The sequence below is a fragment of the Symphodus melops genome (assembly GCF_947650265.1).
Source record: "Symphodus melops genome assembly, chromosome: 16".
In the NCBI taxonomy this organism is placed as follows: Eukaryota; Metazoa; Chordata; class Actinopteri; order Labriformes; family Labridae; genus Symphodus; species Symphodus melops.
The window spans coordinates 5,873,401-5,893,306 of record NC_136706.1 but is presented as its reverse complement, the minus strand read 5'-3'; the positions used below and the strand labels follow the sequence as shown (position 1 = coordinate 5,893,306).

The 19,906-nt window shown below is 39.4% G+C and overlaps 1 protein-coding gene across 4 annotated transcripts in view; it reads right to left on the bottom strand.

Moving 5' to 3' along the window:
• Nucleotides 1–1,675: 1,675 nt before the first annotated feature.
• Nucleotides 1,676–19,906, bottom strand: part of slc45a2 (solute carrier family 45 member 2) — a 27,158-nt gene continuing 8,927 nt past the window's right edge. For 3 of the 4 annotated variants that reach the window (XM_079364895.1, XM_079364897.1, XM_079364896.1), the window contains exons 4-11: nucleotides 19,555–19,592; nucleotides 16,260–16,715; nucleotides 14,109–14,285; nucleotides 9,135–9,493; nucleotides 6,464–6,607; nucleotides 4,518–4,641; nucleotides 3,955–4,160; nucleotides 1,676–1,966 (exon numbers count right to left, since the gene is read on the bottom strand). In XM_079364895.1, coding sequence (XP_079221021.1) covers nucleotides 1,745–1,966; nucleotides 3,955–4,160; nucleotides 4,518–4,641; nucleotides 6,464–6,607; nucleotides 9,135–9,493; nucleotides 14,109–14,285; nucleotides 16,260–16,605 — 1,578 coding nt within the window. In that variant the 5' untranslated portion in view covers nucleotides 16,606–16,715; nucleotides 19,555–19,592 and the 3' untranslated portion in view covers nucleotides 1,676–1,744. Of the gene's footprint in view, nucleotides 1,967–3,954; nucleotides 4,161–4,517; nucleotides 4,642–6,463; nucleotides 6,608–9,134; nucleotides 9,494–14,108; nucleotides 14,286–16,259; nucleotides 16,747–19,554; nucleotides 19,593–19,906 lie in introns of those variants that run through there. The other variant, XM_079364894.1, reaches the window with a different exon arrangement.

Genomic DNA, 19,906 nt, shown 5'->3' with positions numbered 1-19,906 from the left:
ATCAAATGATGATCTGGCATTAATCAATGTCATATATGACTATTTATAGGTCCACTTAGTGCAAATACTGAGAAGAGAAAAAAAGAGAAAAAAAAAAGTAATTATTCTTAACGCCAATCCAGTCTCACTTTTCAAGTAACCATGGCAATGTAGGCAACCCTGACCCAGAGGTCCTTCCTCTATGGCCGCTAATTACACTGGAAGGCCTGAGACAAATTGCGCTCTGCTTCCAGGACCTTTATTGTGCTCAGAAAAAGAGCTGAACCAGAAGACAGCAGTATTATATTACAACAGCTTTTGAGCTTCCCACCTTTAGCCTTTAGTCAGAGGAAAATGATCACACTGTGAATAATTAGTTCAGTTGCAATCAATATCTAAGTCCAAATGAAAAGATATTCTCTCCCGGCTTTCCTGTGATACCATGTCCACAAGAATGGGATGGTCATAACCCGAAGATCATCCACCAACAGCCACAAATGAGCAAATTCACTTTTAAAACACTAAGTGGTCATTTTATAGGGTTTGCTAAGACGGGTCGGATGTTATGGCTAACGATTGATCAAATAGAATGTTTTAACTGACACTTAATTACATTTAGTTTTTGAGGTTTTTTCTATTTGACTTAAATACCGTAAATTCCGTACTATTGAGCGCACCTGGATATAAGCCGCACCGGCTAAAAATAAGTAAATAAATGTATTTGTACATGTATAAGCCGCACTTGATTATAAGCCGCAGGTGTCCACGCTATAACAAGAGCTATTTACACAGACGTAGGCTACCGGTAACATCCGCAAATACTGTAGCGTCCGTACGGACGTTACAGGACGACGAGAGCGTTCAAATAATAACTTTTAATAACCCGATCACTGTCGGCCGTGACCACGCCGTTTACAGCAGAGAGCAACACATAACTTGCCGTAACAATCCAACTCTCTCCCCCAGCGTTCTCTCATACAGCCACTCAACACGTTCTCGCTGGTGCATTCACTGACTCTCCACATAATCGGAATTATGAAGACATTATCAACTACTGACTTTACAACATGAACCGTTACAATACGAAGCCTAGCCGACGGTGTCTGTAACACGGCTGATGAAAAAGATGACCGTAATATATTTCACAAGAAAAAGTCCATCCATTCACTGCCTCAGAATGACTTCATTACTCACTTCCTCAGTCTCTGTTGTCGCTGTCAGTGTCATCTTAACGTGCAGCAGCTCTGTTAGCTTCTTTGACAGCCAGCTCGATCGCCTTTAACTTGAAAGCTACATCATATGTATTTCTCCGTGTGTTTTCCATCATGAGGGTGCGTGCATGAAGCGCAAAATGACTGATATTAAGATCCGACGTGACGAAGTCAAATGTTTTTGCGGCAGAAGCTCATTGTCCCCCATAAAAAATCCATGCATTAGCCGCACCGGAGTAGAAGCCGCAGTGCTCGAAGTGTGAGAAAAAAGTAGCGGCTTATAGTCCGGAATTTACGGTAGTAGCTTTAGATTATTGAACTGTGCTTTACATAAAGGATGTAAAATGAACTGTGTTGCCGTGTGCATCAGACCACAAGTGACAAACATTAAAAGGACTAATATTTCTGTGGCACTCAAAGTGAAAAAAACAAACAATGAAATGGTCAGATACATGAAGTGAAGTGAAGCACAAGAATCAAAGACATTTAATGATATAATAAAGAATTTCCATTTATTAAAAGAAAACCATCAAAATAATTTTATATGAGCAGAATCAATCTACATATTTAATAAAGAGGGCAATAAAGATGCAGCCTAACAGGGACATGGTCGACGCTGACACAACCACCACAATTACACTTCCTGCCATGTTGACCAGAGCGCCAAGCCCGGCCCCAACAATAATCTGTGCCAGCTGGACCATGCAGGTGAGCGCGGCGCAGTCCACGCCGGTGCCTCGCGGCCCTTCATCATTTCCTCGCAGCTTCATTTGTTCCTGGAAGCACAGCGGGTAGCGATAAGAAGGGAGATAAGCAAAAGCAGAGAGCATCTAAAAGCTGTGTAAACAAATTTAAGTCTGGAAAAGAGCAAAAGACCAAGTCATATTTTTACTGTACAAGCTGCTGAATTAACTCATAGTGAATATTATCTTAAATTCATCTGATTCATTGTGAAAGTTAAGTTTGAGCATGTCAGTTCTCTACTTATGTGTTTATTGAACCATTATTAATACAAACATTACATTGACAATTTTCCACAAGAAGGTTATCGAAGTCTACAAAATAAGTACAGCTCGGCCTGAGAAGTGCTTTATTACATTTTTGTGGCTGTGGACGGATGTTCCCATTTAAGCATAGTGTTTGGACAGAAAGTGTGTGATTTCAGAAACTGGAAGTGTGAACTGAACCCGAACAGAGTGTACTGAGAGCGTCTATTTTGTCTTTAGCTTCTTTTCTGAACTTCACACACACAACACTAAAACCTTTTAGTATCTCGTCAAGTGGAACCTCTCCGACACATTTCTAGCAGCTAATCATCCAAGTACAAAGCTGATTCAATCACCTAAACCATTCTGGATGTTTCCTTTTGTCCAGCTTTCAATCTAAAATCCGGCACAAAGGCAAATCTGAGCTGTAACCGATTGAAACTTTAAATATTGATTACTATTGAAAGTATCTATTAGTCCTCTGATTATTTGTTTGATTAATAGCTATTAATCATGTGATACAATCATGCTGTTATTATTTAAGGTGTCTGTTTTGGTCTTTTTGTTATAATCAGCAGTCCCAAACCCTAAATAAAGGCAAATGTATGAAATAATTTAATATTTAATGCACACAATTCTTTAAAAGGAACGGGCAAATATTCAGTTTCCCTCTTCTTGTAAAGATTTTGACACATTTAAGCTATTTAAAGCTGGGGTGGGCTTCTTAAGGTTTGATTGACACTTAAACTGTTTTAGACGCAAAACTTTGTTTGTTCCTTCAGATGAAATGATTTGAAATGTAGATTAAGATTTTTTTTCACAAGAGGAGGTGAGATACAGTCTGGTGTTTACCTACAATGATCATAGAAATGGACTGCCATCTGTCTGTTAAGCACAGAAGTGATGAATCTATCATCTGTCTTTCTTTTAGAACCTGCCATGGTTGCCAGTTTCTTTAAATCTAAGTAACTTTGAGTTTGTTTTTGTGTAAGTTTCTTATAAACATTGTTAATTGTGATAAACTGTTGAGAATGTTTAAAAATATACATCTACTGTCTGTCACCACTCAACCTGTCGTATAAAGCAGAAACCGACAAAATGTATTTATTAAAAGGCACATTGGTTTCTCTCGTTTGATTTAGGAACATTTTGGTTGACTTAGCTATCACAGTAACTTGTAAATAAAGTTTGTGCACTCTTTCTTACCTCGTATCAACAAATATAAGCTGCCTCGTTTGTGTTTTTTTTTTTTTATTATTATTTTAGTGGGATTTTTTTTCTTTGTTGTAGGACAACTGAAGAGAGGCAGGACATGTACTAAAGGGCTGAGGTTGGATTTAATCCCACAGTTGCTGCGACGAGGACTATAGCCTGTGTACACAAAGTATTTCTTCATACTCATCTGAAATTGCTTTTACTTTGATCACAAAGGGAAAGAGTGTTAACTACCCATCTTTCAATGATGATCATTCTGGGTCTATTCAATCTAAATGAAGTGTTTGTATGAATGAAGATTTTTTTTTCAGCAGTTTTAACTAATCACAGTTAGAGATCAGGCCCCTCCTGTACTGTACTGTATGTGTTGCTCCTGTTGGTTTAGAGTTATACTGTAAGTTCTTATCATGGAAGGTATGAACGTCAAGAGTTTACATTAAAATCAAGCAGAAATAAATTGAAAAAAAAGATGTGTGTGCTTCTCTGTGTTTTTGTTTGTTTGTTTGAGAGTGACCTTTTTTGTAGCCCTTGAAAACATCTCTACATGTCTAACAGCGCAGTACCTCTTCTTCCCGTTGATACTCGGCTACCAGGTTGAATGGGATGGTGTAGAGCGTGCTGGACATGACACCGAATACACTGCAGAGGACGAGCGTGGCGATGATGTTTGGGAAGAGGCCGATCAGACTGGTGCCCAGGCCGAACACAAAGTAGCCCATAAAGTATAAGCCCTTCAGGCCGATGTATTGGAGGAGGAAACGTTGAACGTCTGTAAAACACACAAACACGCACAGACACGTCATGCTTAGTTACAGCAAACCCCCACACATGAAATGCTGTCTTTATTGCACCTCATAAACAGTTAAATCCCCTCTGAGGTACACATTCGATTTTCTACGGCTCACTGGACAGGCTGTCTAAGTTTCAGGGCTGCAAGGTCCTTTTAGAAAAGCTTCTAAAAGGACCTTTTGCATGTACTCTCTATAAACAGAGCCAATTTCGAACACAAAGAAGCTGAACAACCTTTTTTCTTTTAAATGTAACCCGTTATTTCTTTCTCTAGGTGTATAATCTTCTACTGCTGAACAAATTCTTGTTTATCACATTTAGTCACACTGTAACTTACAGGAGTAGAGAGCTGAAGAAACGGCGTTAATACACAATCCCCAGCAGCCTATTTCCACTCCTCTCTCGTATGTGGCGTACGCTGCAGAGTTATGGTCCGCATAAGGATTTCCTTTATATACAATCTGCAAAGTTCAGAGAAAACAAGACAGAGAAACAATTTGTAGACAGTTTTTGAATTTTAATATCTTTGGCTAACAGAATGGACTTAAAGATATATTTTTTGGACGTTTGACAAATCATAGAGCTTTTCATCACTGCAATCAAACATTCGCACACTAATGGTGTGCGCACAGTGGCTGCTACAGTAGCAGGATTCTCATCAGCACTGGTTACAGCACATCCACACTGATTCAAAAGCAATTGTAAGGTTCAGTGATTTGTCAAGAAAACCTTGACATGTTGACTGCAGAGGCCTGGGATTGAACTGTCAACCTCCCGATCAGAAGTCAAAATTATTTTTCTGAGCATGGAAGTCCAGTCACACCCTGCGTCTTCAATTTGTTTTTAATCAAAAACCTTAGTGCAGAGAATTAACAACAGTTTGATACCCTAATGTAGGCAATATACGGAAATATGAACAGTGGAGACTAAAAACCACACACAAGATGAATGACATTACAGTTGCCCAAAGTGAAGCCAAATATTTTGAGCCCCCCCTGCTGATTGGGTGCAGTTTATTGTCCAAAGCTCCAATGTCTCTATAAGTGATGGGACAGGGGTCAAATTTCATGACAATAAAGTATCTTCTTCTTCAGTCGTGCTAATTTTTTGTGGCCGAATTTGATTCAATAAAAATTGATAAAAATATTCCATGATTGACAGCCATTACACCCTGAGAGAGAGAGAGAGAGAGAGAGAGACAGACAGCTGCTGCGACTGTTCATAAGTTTACTTCAGGGTGTTATGTATGTGTATCTGTCTTGAGCTGTCAATCATGGAATATTTTTCTGTTCTGTGTAGGAGCACACATGCTTCATACTGTGTGTGCGCTCTGTTACTAATAGAAATAGCACTATACCCCTGGTGTGCAAAACATAGTCCATGTTCTAAGTCTGGACACCCAAGTAAAACAAATCTGGATAAGTCACTCTAAAAGATCATAAATAAAGATTTGATTCAAGCACAAAGCTTTAATAATCGATCGAAAATGTCATCTTCATGGCTCCATTGAATGATTTGGTTTTTGCTTTCAATAAAAGATAAACTGTGTTACACTCAACAGGGAGCCACTTTCCGCCCCCTTCTTTTCCCTGATATAAATGATTGCATTTTTAAGGTTACATGTTCATGCATCAGGTTTTAATTTTCTGTGACAGCGAGCAGTGTGTCATTGTTCGCAGTGTGTCCTTTGATCAGCAATCACAGCATGAAACCACAGGGTGTCCATCTATCATTTATAGTAAACATATGTCAACAGATTATTACACACAACAATAGACTTCTACCCAAACCTCATCCAACCTTCCACACTGCCCTCTCCGTCACAAACAGAGATAAATGGAGCTTTGACATCTTCAAATAAATGAAAATTTGACTGTATTAGATCGATTGTAAATCTGGAAATCCTCACATCTCACGAGTTAATAAAACTACGTGTGGTATTGTGTGACAATTAGGTGGATTTAATCAGTAAAAGGAGCTGTATTTTTTTTTCAGTAATAAAATGATTTTCTGTCTAATAAACAACATTTATCGAATTCTCAATCTTTAACTTCTCCCTCTCCCCTCTTTAAGTCACACAGTATGCCAGAGCCTGAGCTGACATTTTGAAAGGTTTTCACTTTATAATGCATGGCCTTCAACACACACAATGGACCTTTAGGTCATAAAGACAACAAGATGGCAGCTGCAACAACTCAAAGGTTTCCATAATGGATGCATGATGATGCAAGGAACCCAGCCTGAGAATATATTATGTTCATGCAGATACAAAGAAATGATTACCTGTCCCATAAAATCAGTGAAGAAGAGCATGTTGCAGAGGAAAGCTGTCCATCCGAGCAGGTGACTGACACACAGGTAGCGGTAGTGTTGTGGCATATTGATGATAGCTTTCATTAGCGACCTAAATGTCATTTTCTTCTGGGCCTGTGGAAAGAGGCGAACATCACAGGTGTCAGTTTTCAACAGTGACATAAATAACATGATTTATGATAAATACATACTTCATTTCCTCTCAGGATGCTTTAAAAACACACAGCTGGCGAACAGTTCAAAAGAATCAAAAGTTGAAATATTTGCACTACTAATGCCTCAATTACAGCTCACTGTGAAGAGATACGAGATGATGAGAGACAAAGGGACTAGTCTAAAGATGTGTGTGCTTTCTAAAGTATGTATAATTCTGTAGGACAAATATGAGTCAAAGGGTTACTAAATAAAAAGTGACTGATATTAAATTCATAAATCAGCTTCAGTAAAATTCTTTTGAAAAGCACTTTTTTGACACGCTCTATGGTGGAGGATAAAAAAACTCACAGCCACAGCTACATGCTTAAAATGGTGATCAAAGTAAGCGCATGACATGTGAGAAATGAATAATTGAATTTCTTTTCATTCAACCCAGGATGATACAGCTTATTAAAGAAGATGATACAGAACTCTTCTTTATCATGAAGATGTTTTAAAAACTAGTCTGGAGTCAACTCAGCAGGGAGGTTTTCATATACTGAGACATTTATAGTGCCAAAGAGAATACATCAATTTTTATTAAATGTGACGTGCATAATGTGAGAGATTGTTTCAGATGGAAGTTTAACACAACTCTGTGTAACACGTGGCTGAACAGGCTGTTTTTTTTAAGGCTGGGACATGTGCAAGTATTGTATCCTACAGGTAGTTTCTCCAGACTTCATCTTCTTCATCTTCTGGGATCAACTACGGTCAGCTAAAACAGCATAAGCGATATAGATACAGTATGGTTGTTTGGATTTCTACAGACTGTAGAGTATGTTTTGGAAGGTTCACATAAAAATCAGTTTTTGTCAGTGGACATCATTAAAAGAGTGATAAGTATGGAACAAAAATCCCCTGTGAAAACTTTTCCTTAATGAGTTTGAAAAAAAAAAAAAAATCAAGCTACTAGGAGAGACAATCAATTCAGGCAACGAGATTTAAAAAAAAAAAAAAAAAGCTCCAAAGAATTTTTTTAAGATACATGGCAAATGGACTTGAGCTTGTACAGCGCTTTACTAGTCTGTTGACAACTCAAAGTGCTTTTACACCTCAGGTCACACCTAAACATTCACACACTGATGGAGGTTGCCATGTAAAGTGACCATAACAAGTAACTAATCCCATTCATTCAAATGTATACACCACTGTGGGATCCAACCCCCAACCTTTCAGTCAGGAGATGATATGCATGCAATGCATCCTTGAAACTTTTGGACATTCAGTTTTTGAACAACATACTTTTTTTTCATCTAAAGTAGAAAAAACAAAAACCCTTTTATAATCCACTTTGTATTTCCGTGTAAAGTAATATTTCTATACTCGTTTACGGTGACCAGGAGCAGCGCTCACATTACTTGTTGTGTAGTAATTGCTGCTCAGTATCACATGATATCATATTGTATTTAATCCTATTTTAACAGATCCTATCGTACTGTATCCTGTCACATTACATCTTATTACATCCTGTGCACCCTATCCTGTCTTTTTTATTTCTTATTTTTTATTTTATTTTTTTTCATGTAGATCAGAACCACAAAATGCGTCACTAACTGTTGTCGCGCTTTCCTCATAAAGCCACTGTAGGAAATGAATCTGTCAAATATTAATCAAAAGTAGGTCACATTTTAGTCCACATCACCTTCATGAATGCATGATATGATCGTAGGTTTTGCTGATTCTAATAGCAATTTCCATCCAATTCAGATGAAAGGTTCTTATTATAATTTATTTAAAGGTTAACCTTAAGAAGCGGCAGTGAGTGTGCCATACCACATCTAAACACACTTTCAATATGCTCACATCTTTCAAAGGAAGGAAGAAAATTCAGTGTTTGCTCATGAAGACATTTCCCCCAATCCTCAGTAAACTCGTTACCATTATCATTAAAACTCATTTAAAAATAGACTTTCATAAAGTCACTCTTGTTCTGCCTGAAATGTTGTATTAGTTAGGAGATCTTCTTTTTCTTATTCTGCTCCAAATACTTAGAATATGCTTCAACTAATCTCTAAACTGTCCTCATTTATTCTGCTGAAACAATTCCAAGGATGATTTCCAAATCTTTTTCTTCACAAGCTTATTTTTTACTTTTCATTAGGTTATTTTTTTTCATTCATGTATATCAGGTTATATATCTCATACTTCGTTTCTCCACTTTTACTTATGCCATTGTTATGTGATTTATTGTTACTAACTGATCATAGGCGCATTATTCTTTGTTCTTCGGCATCAAATAAAAGGTTTTCTCTCAACTTGTTTACCGGGTTTAAATACATCAAATAATACAAAGAAGAACACTCATGTTTCCCTGCCAGCATGAGTAGGATGAGTGGGTTCATAAATCAATCAACTAAAATCTGTATTCCACATATTTTGAACACGTTTGTGTCGTATAAATATGCATGCTGAGAGAGTATTGACGCTGAACACTTCGTAGCACCTTGTTTGGCTGCTTGGCACTTGAGGTTACTGCGTTGGCCTCCCCGAGAGCAGAGAATGACCTGGGTCTGTGATCTGGAACGGATGACGGTAGAGAGATAGGCTCTTTGGCCAGGGATCCGTAAACATTGCTGTGGGAGCCCAGCAGGCGGAGGGCACTCGGAGGTGTAAGGTCAGAGTCGGATGGAGCTTTGTCCAGTGGTTGCTCTGGAATACTGAAGAGGTGCACGGTGAGGAAGATGCTCCAGGTCATCGCTGAGAAGAAATAGATGACTTGGTACTCGGAGCCCAGCAACTTGCCGATCACCGAGTGGCCCCAGTCCATCGCTCCCACCAGGTAGCCGAATGCGCCACCGAGACCTGAAAGGAACAGCGGTAAGATTAAAAGTAGCGTGCAGTTGTTTGGAGAAAACAGAAACACGTTGTGGTCATAGTTCGACTTTCAACTGTTTCCTCTTTTCAAACCAAGAAGCAACATTTATCTACATCTTCAAATGTTTGGCTACCTGGTAAGTGCCAGTCCACTGACTGGAAAAATATACAGTAGAACAAACACCATAATAGGCTTTATTTTATTGCAGCGCAGGTAATTTCATAGCTCCAGGAAATGATCTCTGCATACACGGGGCACACATCAACATTAAATGATGAGCAGCAGCTGAACATGAGAGAGATGATTTTCATATATTACTTTAGATGCAGAAAAGGATTTGTTTGCTTTCATTAGTGCAGTAAGCCTCAGACAAATACTTTGGACGATATGAGTCAAGTTCAATGTCCCCGCAGTGGAAGAGATCTATCAGGAATATGAATGCAGTCTGTTGTGTTGTCCATTAAAATGCAACTTCACCAACTGCTCTCAGGTGGGCACACAAACCACACAGTGGCCAACATGCGCTTCATTGCAAAGTTAAATGTCACACACCTCTCAACTCTTTCTGGTTTTCATTAACAACACCGCCTGCTCTCATTTCACTACAAGGAAATTCAACTCTCTGACCTGACAGCTTCAGAGAAGGAGCTGTCAAGAAAGCAGAAGCAAAGGCAATTTCCCAGAAAATGCTTTCTCACAAGCAGAGGGATGGATAAGGCTAATTTAATCTGCATGTTGTTTGAGTAAGCCTGTTTGTTATTCAACACAGAACATTTGAAAATGTCACATTATAAACTGATGCAGGTGTATAGGGAGTCATTTTAATAGCATATATGCTTCCATGAATGTGACCTTGTGACAGTACTATTAGGCACATGCTCCTAGGTACAGTTATACTGTACTTGATTACCAGTGAAAACTGCCAAACATTTGTCAAAACTGGAAAAAAAAATACCAGAGGAAAAAGTTTTTTTTTTTTTGTATTTTGTTTCCAAAGAAGAAAAAAAAACGGGAATAGAAAGAGAACTTGCTCAGTCGTTCTCCTGGTGGGAAACGTGGGGCAGCGCCCTCTATTGTCCAGCTGCCACTGGCCAGCACGCACAACAAGCACAGAATGACTGCTTGATTATTCTCATGTGAAAGTGTCCCATAGCTTACACTTGAGATTAGCACGTCAGGATGATAATGTTTGCTATAGAGTGCAAACAGTAAAATATATAAAGGCATTTATATATATAAATCAAAGTACTAAAGAAGACAAAACTTTACCTGAAGATGGTGCTAAATAAAAGGGGACTCTGAAATGTATTAAGATTCATCTTCTGGCTACACTGAATGTGCGTGCCTAATGTCAGGGGGTTAAGGCTCGAACAGTGGGCTCTGAAGCAGAGGGTTGATATGAGCATTTCATAAAAAGAGTTGAATTATGAACTCACACAAATGTTACAATTATCCCAAAGAAACACACAACACATCCTGCTCCTCCCTCCCTAAACCTTGCATTCCAGCAGTGGCAGCAGCGTCTATGAAGTCATGTGCCTGGCCTCTGTCTCTCTCAGCCCAGACCCATGACTGCAGCACATGACTAGCTCAGGGCTGGATTACAGCCTGACTAGCATGCTCACACCACCCGGTGCCTGCTGACAGCTGAGTGCACCACTGACGCTCACACCAAAAACATCAACTTGAGCAACCCGTGTGTATGATCAAATATTTCTTTGATTGGTTATACGTTCCAGATACTCTGTATGACTCAATTGGTATGGATTTATAAAGAAAATGACTCAAATATTGCAAATGTCATACAGTGAAAGGACAATATTTAGCCAAGTAACCCTTAAGTAAACTCATCTAAGTGGAGAGATCATTTCTATGTTCTTGTTTTAGTGTTCTCGTTTCACTTATTTCAGTAGGAATCGTAAGGATAAATATGACAAATAACAAGAAACAAGAGTCTTTCTGAACTTTGATGAAGTAAAAGCAACATGCTCCAAACTCAGAAAGAAGAATATAGTACTGAACCAATACCACTGGTTCTTCCATTTGATGGAAAAATATAACACTGTCACTGTCAAACTTTATTTACAAAGCACATTTCATATTCAGGGCAACACATTTTGTTTCACATTAAATGGAAAAGAAATGAATTGAAAATAAAAGTGAAAATCACCTTCTTCAATGTCTCACTTTGAAAGCTTTCACATGCTTGGAATAGACTTTTGAAAACTCTAATTCACAGTTCAGCTTCTTTTTTCTTTACAACTGGAACTTCTAAATGCTTCTTTAAGTGCCACTCTGCCACAGAATGAGAACATAAAGAGCAATTATCCAGGAGGCTGCAACTGCATCTCGGCCTCTGTTCGTCTCAGCTCCATTTAGCCTCCAGCTTCAGACGATGTCAATTATCTCTACATCGAACATCTGATTTTCTTCCTCCTATTACCATGGGCACAGAATACACCGGACATCATCATCTACAGTATCATATAACAAGTGGAGAATCTATTCATTCATCGGGCCCTTTATGTTGAAATAGAAAATGGTGTCTGTCAAGACTCCAGCAGGCAACTCAAAACTAACAAAAGCCCGTCATGTCCCTGTGACATGACGGGCTCCACTTAAGACACTCGGCAGTAAAAGGAGGAGTACTGGGATAAAAATCAAAACTTCCCCTCTGAGAGACAAATAATCCAAGGAAGCATTTAGCTGCATCTGGTTATCCTTTACAAATAAAGTTTTGTCAAATAGTGACATTATATTTTCAAGGTTCGAAAGACGGTCAGCGAAGAAATGATCAAAAAGTAACTTTTCTGTCCTCATTTTTCTTATATATTTCTTTATATGATAACATGAATGGACTTAGATTCATGAATGTAATTTCTAGCTAAACATGTTGTTGTTAAGCTGCTAAATGCTGCTCTCCATTCAACAGCTAGTTACACACAGTGTCTGTGTGTTTTTTTTATGTTGGGAAAGTGGTGTACACAACAGAAATACCACTGACGAGGCTGAATAAAAACGATCATGTTCTGTGTCGAGAAACCATATGAGCCAACCAATGAGCTGATATAAGCTAAAGTGCTAAACAGTTGGGTAATAATTCTCCTGGGCTTTTTGCCTATGAGCAAACCCCTTACACACGCACACACGCACGCACACGGTCATTTGATTCAATGTTGAAACTAAATATTTATCAAAGCAGCTTTTAGTAAAAGGGCTGCTGAGTGCAAAATCAGTAACAGAACTAATACTGCATTTTTTTTTATGTTCGTCTAAAATAAGATTGTTCAAGAGTAAAAAATAGTAAGAGACAGAATCTCGGTTCTGAACCTCATGCTTATTCACCTTCACTGTAAAATGTGTCTTTACAGTTTGACACTCGACCATTTGCTCAATAGCAGAAAGAATATTTTTTTTTTTTAAGAAACATTTTCTTTTATTTTGAAGGTGGTGGTAAATACTGAACAGACAAAAGACACACTGGACTGTTAAGGCCAATGTACAATATATACATGACGTTGGAATAAAATGGCAGACAGCACTTGTAGTAAACAGGCACTAATTTACCACTCAAAGCCAACGTGAGGCGCCTTGGTTATGTGACGGTCTCTCATTGAATGGTGATCTTTAAATGCAAAACAGTATATGAGCAAGATGGTGGACTGTTTTTTGGAGATTGTATGTGTACAGTAGGTTCACAGTCGTTATGGACATTAAGACTTAAACTTGGTTGCCTTTGGATTAAACTTTGAATTTACCATAACCTGGATGACTGAGAACTAACACAGTTTCAAGATCTTCAGCCGAGTCCAGTTGCCTTTAGATCATGCTTCCTATTTTGGAAAAGTTACTCTTAGTTTATTCCCAGCGATAGATGTTCACCATGGACTGTTTGTACCAACGGTTGCAGTCTCCATACATATATTTAAGAAGCTGCATTGTGTTTTCTGTCCCCCAGGTTGTGATTCTGTCAAACTAAACAGGGCATTGATATACAGGCAGATATTCTTATTATAGTGTTGTACAGCAGACTCATTCTTGTTACATCTCGCCTCAGAAGTCACCCCGCTGTGAGGTGCTTTATGTGAATAACCAGACCAGGAGGATATCAGGAACATGCCCTCCAGAAGTGTTCAGCAGTGGATGTGCAACTTTGGCTTAAGAGGTAAATGTAGTCTATTAACTTGAGAATCATTTCCCAGAATATTCTACAAAGTAAATATTGGAGACATTTTCCATAAGCTTTATATCTTCAAAACATTCTGACGCTAAAATGTTATTTGTATTCAGATAAATCAGCAGCAAAAGGGATGTAATCGGGACCTGTCTGTTCAGGTGTCACAGCTACATATCTGGGCTTTTTTTCTGATAATGAACTGTCATGGATGTGGATGAAGTTTTGCAACCAGATAAACAGAAACTGTGTGAGGTGCTCAGCTTGAAAATACCGCTCAGAAAGCTATTTTTACTGAAAGTCTCAACAAAGACTGAGCTCCAGCTGAAAGAAAATCCATCAAGATGTAACAACAGGAATGGAAAGGCAACAACAATGTGCGTGCTTGTGTGCTTGTCTCTGTGTGTGTGTTTGTGTGCATCACACACCTGTGAGTAGAGCGTGGTAATGCAGTCCTCTCTCCTTATCATGATAGGAACACACGTCAAACAGGTAGGCCTTGATGGGCCCGTCGATGAAGTCTGCGGCGAAGTCAAACAGCACGACTCCGAACATCACCACCACGATGGCCCATACGCTCTTCAACGACTTGTCAGTGACTATTGCTGAAAAAACAGAAGTGGATGTTTCGACATGCATCAACAACTCAAGAAACACAGATCGAAAGCCCAACCCCCAAAAAACACATCAAGAGCGTGAAATTTTAAGAAATTATGCCGAACAGAAAACAATTATAGGTCAGAACCGGAGTTCTGCCAGATCTAGTCAATTCAAAGGAAGAACCCTGCTTTTGCAAATCATCTGTAGTGCTGACATGCTGCACAGATGTTTGACCTAATTAAAAAGACAGAAACCTTTTTTTTAAAGGTGAGAAATATATCAAAAAGTAAAAAAAGGGGTTCTCACAACCTATTACCAAATCTGGAGGCTGTAGTCCTTTCAAGATTTGGACCCGAGTCCGAATCTGACCTGTGGATCCTTTCCCCCATGTCGTTCCTCATTCTCTCTCTCTGATTATCTCTCTCTGATTCTCTCTCTCTGATTCTCTCTCTCTGATTCTCTCTCTCTCTGATTATCTCTCTGTGATTCTCTCTCTCTCTCTCTCTCTCTCACTCTCTCTCTCTGATTCTCTCTCTCTGATTCTCTCTCTCTCTCTCTCTGATTTCTGACTCTATCTGCTGCCTTAGCTATAAATAAAGGTGTAGAAAAGCCCCAAAAAAACCTTTGAAAAAAGTATTTAAACACAGTAAGAAGGTCATGGAGTTAGATTTAAAGAACACTTCATGTTTTATGTTAACTGAATTTTCTTGAGAAATTGAAAAGACATAGGAACATTATTTAGAAGCCCAAAAAAAAGAAAAGGGTTAATTCTTGTGGCCGTCAACGTGAGGCTGTCAGACTGTGCGGGGCTGTTCCAACAATGCAAACATTATGTCACAAGGTGCCTGTGGCATTTTTCTACACCCCTGAGAAACGTGGAAAGGTAATCAGCTTATCCGGAGTTCGCCAGAAAGAGCGAAAGAAAGAAATATTTGATCATTCATACGATGATTATTTCAAAGCCCAGAGGCTTCTTAAATAGGAACTTGACTAACAATTACAGCATTCAACAAAGAAGAAAGTGAATTTCAATGTGACTGACTTCAAACTGTGTTGAAATTTCTCTCCTGCCACCCTACCTATGAAAGAATGATAATTATTTGGCTAAGCTAAGCAGAGATGCTGTTTTTGTAGCATTGATTACTCGTATTATTCTCCAAATCAAAAGATTCATTGAAGGTTTTCAAAGAAAATCAGAGTGGCTGAAACGATCGCTGAAGTACCCTCACACTGATCCTGTGAAGCTGTTCATTTGGATACAATACGGCTGCAGTGGAATGCTCAGCAGTGTGTATGTTCAAGTGTCTGTACTGATAATTAAGTTTTCTTTCTTCATCTTATCTTTTGTTATAAAGGTCACACGTTCTTCTGTGCTAAAAGGTCTTCTCATGATACAGCCCTAAAGATCCATTTCTTGAAAAGACATTACTGGGTTTCTACTCTACATGTGAAATGTGAGTTTTCACGCTCATTCCTCGTCGCTTGTCCGTGCCAGCGGGCACTGGATCAAGACTATCTGAAAAAGTCACACAATTAACTTGAGTCACAAGTTCAAAGTGTAGGAGTAAGAGCCTCTCAGAACTGTATGCCAACACATTCAACAAGTGAAATCTTTTTAAATCTGCTCAGAGCCAGCCAACACTGCCAGGGTTTGCAGTGTAGCTTGTCAGTCAAATTGTGAATGGCAGGTTTTGTGTATTTTTGTATTACAGAGTCCGTCGAAGTCCAAGACGTATAAAAAAGCCAACATTGATCACAAACATAAGGTCAAATAATGGCATAAACAGAGTCTAAATACCTATTTCGATCAAGAGGTAAGATGATTAAGGTCTGATATTCTTCGAGGGACAACAAACCAGTTTAGACAACGAACAAAAAAAAGTAACAGTTATGACAAGAACATCAAGAGAAAATCTCCCATGTAAGTCTTTCATTTGCCAATGATATTTGTTTTAAGAAGACTGATTATTGATTCCTACCCGAGATGACAGCATCTCCGTTCAGGAATAGGGTGATTCCCAGCAGCATGAAGATGCCCAGGGCCAGGATGTAGGGCCTCCGCCGGCCCCACGGCGAGCGACAGTAGTCGCTGGCTGAGCCGATGATGGGCTGGAGCAGGAAGCCCAGGATGGGACTGATCAGCCACACCAGGCTGTAGAGGCTGCGAGGAAGACCCACGCTGAGAAGCACTGGTGTGACGAATGCGGCCTCCACGGCATAGCAGAATTCCCTTCCAAACATGACCATACCGTGGAGGATAAGTCGACCCCTCGAACGCTTTGGAGGGTCCATGTTTTGGTAGACAACGCTCTCCCCACTGGTCATGTATTCCTCTTTGGAGCCAGTGTAGTCTGTCGAGAACTGGTGCAAAGAGCTGCGGATGTGTTTGCCAGGCTCAGGGAGCCGGCAGGGCTGGGGTCTCGAAGACTGGTCCTCTGAAAGAAGGGTCATGGTAACGATAGAGGGGAAAGAGGGGTGGAAGGAGAAAGGGAGAAGGAAAGGGAGATTGATACAGGAGCAAAGAGGAGATCACAGTAAAAACTGACTAAAAAAGAGTGAGGTTTCTCCTTCTCTCCAGATCATGCATAAATGGCGAAATGCCCAATCCTTGCACTGGCACCCAGCCTTAGTCCTTAGTCTTAATCCTTCTCTCTACTGCATAGCTGAGCAATGAGTCCTATATCCACACAGCTTTACTTTACATGTGAAGGGCTACCCCCTGGTCTGGGCTGGGTAGAGTGGGACTCATTGAAGAATAGAGGAAGAGGGGAGGAGTGAACGAAGTGGGTGTATTTAAGAGATTTACTACATGTCTCGTCCCCTTCTTCGGTTTTCAAAGTGCTAAAGTAAAAGCCAGGGGGGTGATTCATTGGAGTGTGTGTAAGGGATTACATGCATGTGAGCATAACTGATGTGTGTGGCAAACAGGAACATTTATTCCATTGTTTCCACGGCCCATAAAGATCAGCCAGTAGTACCATTTTTATGTCTGCTTTCTTCCAAATTGACTCTTTAGGCCAATTTCCCATATTCTATATCTCTGGAAACAAAGTGGGGCATTTCTGGATGTTGGAAAGCAACTTTGTAATATCATAGCAGTATTCTTGTAAAACATATGAATTTGTCCAAATATATAAAGTTGGGTGAAAAAACTTTCTCTGATTTATTTGTCTTCCTGAGTCAGGAATGAGGCTAACAGTTTTCTTTCATTTTTGTCAGTACATGAATAATTTAGGTCCTGATAAAGAACTTTTGTGTGGATTGAACAAAGTGTGTGCCAAAATTCATAATCTAGAGAAGCAAAGACCATCCACACCCAAGAGAGCTCCCGTCAAAGGATTTCTTTAGCAACAAGTGACGCTTGAAGCCAACATGCTGTTCCTCAGATTTGCGAGTTTTTGTGAGTTGCCATTCTAAATATACATACATGTGACCCATCCTCTGAGTAAGGAGCACAGACAACAATTCATACCACGCAATTGACGAGACAGTCTGAGCTGATCAAACTAGCTTTTTCGTCATACGCTCCTCATGTGTTTTTTTTTAATGCAAAATATAAGGAGACAGAGAATTGAGATCCAATCAATAGAGATGCTGTTTTTAAATATAAAGGTTTCTTTTCTTCTTCTTTTTTTTTTTTTTTTGAAGAGGAGCCGATTCCACGTAACACTGGAACAAAAGGGTCTGTTTCTAGATTCCTCTCAAGGTTAGCCTGCTCCTGTTAGCTTTCTGCCCTTAAGCTGAGGTGAAGTCCTGACAGTGAACATGATGCTGTGCCCTTAATTCACCACTCAGTAAGACATTCTAGACTAGTTCCTCATCGTGAACTTCATTCTGCTTATCGGAGACAGCTTCCTTGAAAGGCCATGCTAAGGTCATGTCCGTCTTTCTGAGAATCAGCAGACCAGCTTCAGGACCAATCACAAGAATATCATTAAGACTCAATCCCACACTCAGAAACACATCGTGGGAGCACTGAGAGACCAACAGCTTTCTCTGTCTTTCACAGAGTTACCCTTAAACCTTTCACAAGTTGTATAACCTGTATGGTAAGGCTATTCGACTATATTGTTCATTCATTTTTTCCCCATCAACAACACAAATATGTTTTATTAAACGGCAGCCCTCTGCTGCTTTAAAAACCTTACTGTGGCAACAATGACAGTCAGTTCCCCCGTATATAAATATTTTTTAATTGTAAATGACCAGTCTGATGTGAACCATGGGTGGCAGGTGGCCCTTGTGCGGTCAGTTAAATAGGCCTGCTGTATGGTGTCCATTTTGTCCTAAAGTGGTCTGGTCCTGCTCAGCTGGTGATCAATTATCTGCTTCTACTGTATGTTCCTTCAACTACAGGATTTATCAGTGCTAAACAGCGGGACAGAATATCCTTATGCGCTGTCCCACTTTTCAATGGTCCAACTTTTTTCACTGTAAATCCATAATGTAATAGGTCAGCTACAAAAAACACAAATAATCGCAATTAACTGGTCAGAGGCTGAAACAGAAAGTAGCCCACAGTCAGTCTGTACTATTCTATTCTCAAGTGCTGAAATGTTATTGTTATTACTAGTAATTACTGTTTTTACACAAGTTAGGGCTGTGTTTGTGCCTTGTCATATCACATACAACATATCACATCAAGGAGCCTTTTTTCCTGAAACAGGGTTGGAAGTTCAAACCCTGCCATAATGTTTGAAGTTAGGATTGAGATTTCAATTGTTTCAAATGTCCTCTCCTTGTGACATCACAGTGGGATTCTCGTAAAAAAATCAAATTTTGCCTCCTCTGTTGTCTCCAGCAGCCATGTTTTCCCCAGAGGGCCCGCAGACGAGTTGCCATGGAAGCTCAAAGCTGAACTCGTCGGCACACATGTGGAAGCGGGGGGGGGCTCATTAAATTTAAAGAGACACACACCAAAACAGAGCGTTCTGAGAGAGCTGGTTTCTACAGGGTCATAAATCTCCTCTAGTGCGTGGTTCATGTTATATTTTGATCAAGGCACAGCACAGAGGTTTCCTGTTTAAAAAGGTGGAGAATGGCTACACTGTACCCTTTTTAAATGAACAATTTATGACGTTTTCGAACTGCAAAACATTCTTCTGTCCCAACTGTTTTTGGCCTTAACGAAAGAAGAACTTGGCTGCCATGTGAATATTATGTATGAAGCTGTTAACAATAAGAATTATTTATGATATAATAAAACAACCAAAAAGTCTTCAAATAATAAAATAATGCCTCTAAAATGTTGAAGAGATTGTTTATTTTACTAACCTTACAGATGTGAAGACTTCCTGCACCTGCTGCTCTCCCTGTGGTACAGAGGCAAAGGAGTCAGCTCATTAGTAGGTGTCAACATTTTAATAATACTCATTTTATCCAACTGCCAATACAAAACCCCAAGACATTCAATGTCAAGGGATGAAAAGAGAAGCATCCTTCATGAACAATCAATGGGTTAGCTGTTCTTATTTGTTAACAAGAGAAAAAAAAACACATTTATGTCTTAACACAACCAATTTCTCAAGTTGTGACTTTACATTTTAAAATTTGTACAAACTCAATAAAGGCTTCTTCAAGTATTCGTGTTTATATTGCAGGTGATCATGTGAAACCTTGTGTGTCG